The following is a 3,474-nucleotide window of genomic DNA, read 5'->3' as shown; positions in this document are numbered from 1 at the left end:
AGGGTAGTTGAACAGTCACAAAGGGGAATGTCAAGGGCCACCCCAACCTTTGCTATAAATAGTCTCTCATAACTCATTGTGTAGGCTTTGGTCAGCCAAGCTTCTGTTAAGACTATCTTGAAGAAAGCTTGGATATTATTGTAATGCGCCTTGGCTTCTCCACTGCATGGAGCTAGTACATCTCTTTGGAGGAGTAGGTAGATGTGGTTGTAACACTTCACTGTTGGGGCTAGTAGGTTTACATGGATGTATTATATGATTAGGACTTACACTTCTTTATATAATAAGAGCTAGCACATTTTCATTCATATGTTGTTACTGTAGTTGGAATACTCTAGTTTCTTAGAAATATATGTTGTTTAACCTACATATTTGTGTATGAACTACTTCGTATGTGATTATATGAATCTTGTTACAGATGTGTTGTTGGTTTAACCATCAATTTGGATTGTTGACAGATCTTCTTTTTAGCTTGTGATGTATCTTGGCTCATGTGTTCCCTTCTCAGCTGAGTATTGTTACAGGTTGCTAAGGGGTGCACTCATCTCACCCCCCATATGTTAGAACCTCTCAATCACCTTGCTTGAATCACTGCAGTGGTCACACCCTTGCTACTGACAGAGTTATCTTAGTTGCATTTGTGCGACATCACGGTCAAGGTATTACCTTACGACCCACTGTTGGGACTCCTACACCAAACAATCTAAGGTTTAATTGGGACTTCTTATTGGGGAGATCTCCTTGACATGTTGGCGGGTCTAGCATCGTCAACACTTTGGTATAGTCCAAACTTGATAAACATGAAAATATATATCTAATTTCAAGGATTGGTATTCTCATGATAAGTATAAGCTTCATTGAATAGTGAGGGAATCTCATTAGGCATGGAATTACTAACAATTATTTTAGTCTTAGGGGTATGGAGAGTCATGGGAGTAACTATTATAAGATTAGAGACCCTAGCTTGGGTTGAAAATCACATTAATTTTTTATGATGAAACATATTTTTCTCATCATCAAAAGTCAATGTAGTGTAGCATGTGTTTGAATGTTATTCTTATGCATTCCAACATGAGAATTTTTGTTAAGAAGTTTTCCCAATTTCATTGATTTGTAAACTATTGTTATTATTCCACTAGGGTAGTTCATCACAATAGATCGTGTAATATTCCATCATTCCACCACAGTATATAGTTGTTTTTAATCATTCTCCCATAATCCAAGGCATTTTCAAAAAAGAAATATATTATTCATTTTATTGAATTTGTTTTTTACAGGGATTAGAAAACCCATTAAACATGGTTGAAAAATGGACATTATGCATAAATTTTTCTTATTTTCCCGATCCAGGACAAGTTGTGATTACTTATGTGCTATACAATAGTGCGACAAATAAAGTCCTCGAAAGGAAAAGGAATGTACCTAGAAGGACAATAAACAATGAAGCATATTATATTGCACTGATAGAAGTCTTAGGAAAAACTAGGGAGTATGGATCCATTGGAATTGTAGTCTTCACCAATTTTGAACTTGTGTACAACCAGATGAAAGATGTGTACCAAGTCAAAAAATGAGAAGTTAAAATAACTGCATGGAGAAGAAAAAATATTTCTAGTCAATTTCAATCATTTAGCAGAAGTCATTGTGAAAATGTTAATAGGATATCTAGTGATCTATTGTATGGGGAAATGCCAAATCAAGATTTATGTGTGAAAGAATCCCTCCATCAAAATTTATTGATGGACATTATAATATATCTCTGATATGTGTGTGTGTTTTAGTTATAAATGTGGTGTTTTTAATGACCATGCGTTTCTTTCAATACTATACTAAATGCGCCCCGACTATGTTAGCACAACTTGGTGAAACTGACATGTTTTAGAAAAATTTCTATTTAATTCTCAAAATGTGCACTTCAACGATTGTGTTTTTAGTCTTGAGTATATTTGAAATGAAGAAATTATGCCAAATAATTTCGAAGAAACCCTTGGATAGTTACATTTATTTTTCGATGAATTGTATCATATCTTAGTAAGAAATCTCTTACACACAAGAGTGCAACTAAGAAGTTTACTTGATAGTACATGTTTGACGGATCAGCTACCGATAATGGAAATGAAAACCCTAGCTACTGCTGTGGAGGATGTGGTGACCGGTTGGGTTGCGCTATGTGAAACAGGAGTCTGTGAGCAGGAAGCTTCGACGGCCGCGAAGGAAAAGCACTTCAGAGGCGAGAGGAAAAGGCCATGGGGGAGATTCATGTTGGAAATTAGAGATCCTCTGAAGAAAACCAGAGTCTGGCTCGACACTTTTGACACGGCCGAAGAAGCTGCCCTAGTTTACGATAATGCTGCCCGGAATCCCCATGGCGCGAAGGCGAAGACCATTTTTGGCCTCTCCCCACTGCATGACAGTAAGCCCTTGTTCATCAAAAGCGTCTCTACTCAGATACGAGTCCCTCCACCGCGGCCTGGTTTGTGTATCAAGCAAGAGCCAGGCGATCTTAGCCAACGCATGGAGGATGCGCGGCAAGTGTTTGACAAAATACCCCTGGCAACTACTGCACTCTTCCACATGCAGTAGCGGTGTTGCCAAGATCTGGAGCTGGCTCTGCAGTCCCACAATTTCACTGTTTAAACCTCGATTCCTCATTCAGGCTGCCGAGACCCTATTCATCTCCAGGGTGGATCACTGACCTCCAGATCTGGCCTGAATCTACCCGATCCGAACAACAATCGAAGGAAATGCCAAAATCTAAGAGATATGGAACCTCTCTCAGAGATGGAGTTGGATGGCTCAGATCTGATAAGAACCGAGCCACCCCAGATAGCCAAACCCGGGTTTCAAATTTTTGTGAAGATGCCAAAAGGAACCACATTCGTGGTCTGGACTTCTGATAGCGACAGGGTTTCAGAGCTAAAGAATAATATCGCCGAATAGACTGGCTACCCGGCTGAGGAACAACACCTGGTGAATGAGGGCAGATCGATGCAGGAATGTAGAACCATGCAAGGATACAACATCAAGTTAGGTTCCACAATCATTCTCAATATGAGATTACGAGGAGGAGCCGAAAATGATGGAACTAGCTCGAAAAGCAATGGGTCATTTAAGGAAGCAGTGAAGGGCAAAGGAAAAAAGCCCACAGTCGTCACGGAACCTCCAGGGCAGTACATTGTAGATCAAATGCCGGAGAGCCCAGCTATCTCCATCGAAATACCAGAGGTAAAAAGTATATATTCAGATCTACAAAAAAATGCAGTTATTTGTAGATTTAACGGTTTTTGGCCTAGAACTGATGCATTGTATCAATGGATTCACTCGGTTTGGACAAAAAACTGCCAAATCTACCTATACCCCAAAGGGTTTTTTATAGTATGTTTTGAAACAGAGGAAGAAAAGGAAACAGTTCTCAACCAAGGGCCATGGTTCTGGGGCAGTGCTGGACTCTTTATTACCCCTTGGTTTCCTGAT

General features: G+C 39.6%; 1 protein-coding gene across 1 annotated transcript; it reads left to right on the top strand.

The window, feature by feature from the left end:
- Positions 1 to 2,109: 2,109 nt before the first annotated feature.
- Positions 2,110 to 2,583, top strand: LOC149177009 (ethylene-responsive transcription factor 4-like). Its single transcript, XM_089421636.1, has one exon. The coding sequence runs from the start codon at positions 2,110 to 2,112 to the stop codon at positions 2,581 to 2,583; it is 474 nt and encodes a 157-aa protein (XP_089277762.1).
- The last annotated feature ends 891 nt before the right edge of the window (positions 2,584 to 3,474 follow it).

Source organism: Pinus tabuliformis, chromosome 4_1 (genome assembly GCF_031772625.1).
Source record: "Pinus tabuliformis cultivar Carrire ecotype Pingquan chromosome 4_1, CPIR1, whole genome shotgun sequence".
Classification (NCBI taxonomy): domain Eukaryota; kingdom Viridiplantae; phylum Streptophyta; class Pinopsida; order Pinales; family Pinaceae; genus Pinus; species Pinus tabuliformis.
The sequence above is the reverse complement of the archived record's forward strand: the minus strand, read 5'-3'. Positions and strand labels throughout refer to the sequence as shown.

Coding starts and splice junctions, on each gene's coding strand:
- LOC149177009 (XM_089421636.1), top strand. CDS start 2,110: ATGGAAATGAAAACCCTAGCTACTGCTGTGGAGGATGTGGTGACCGGT.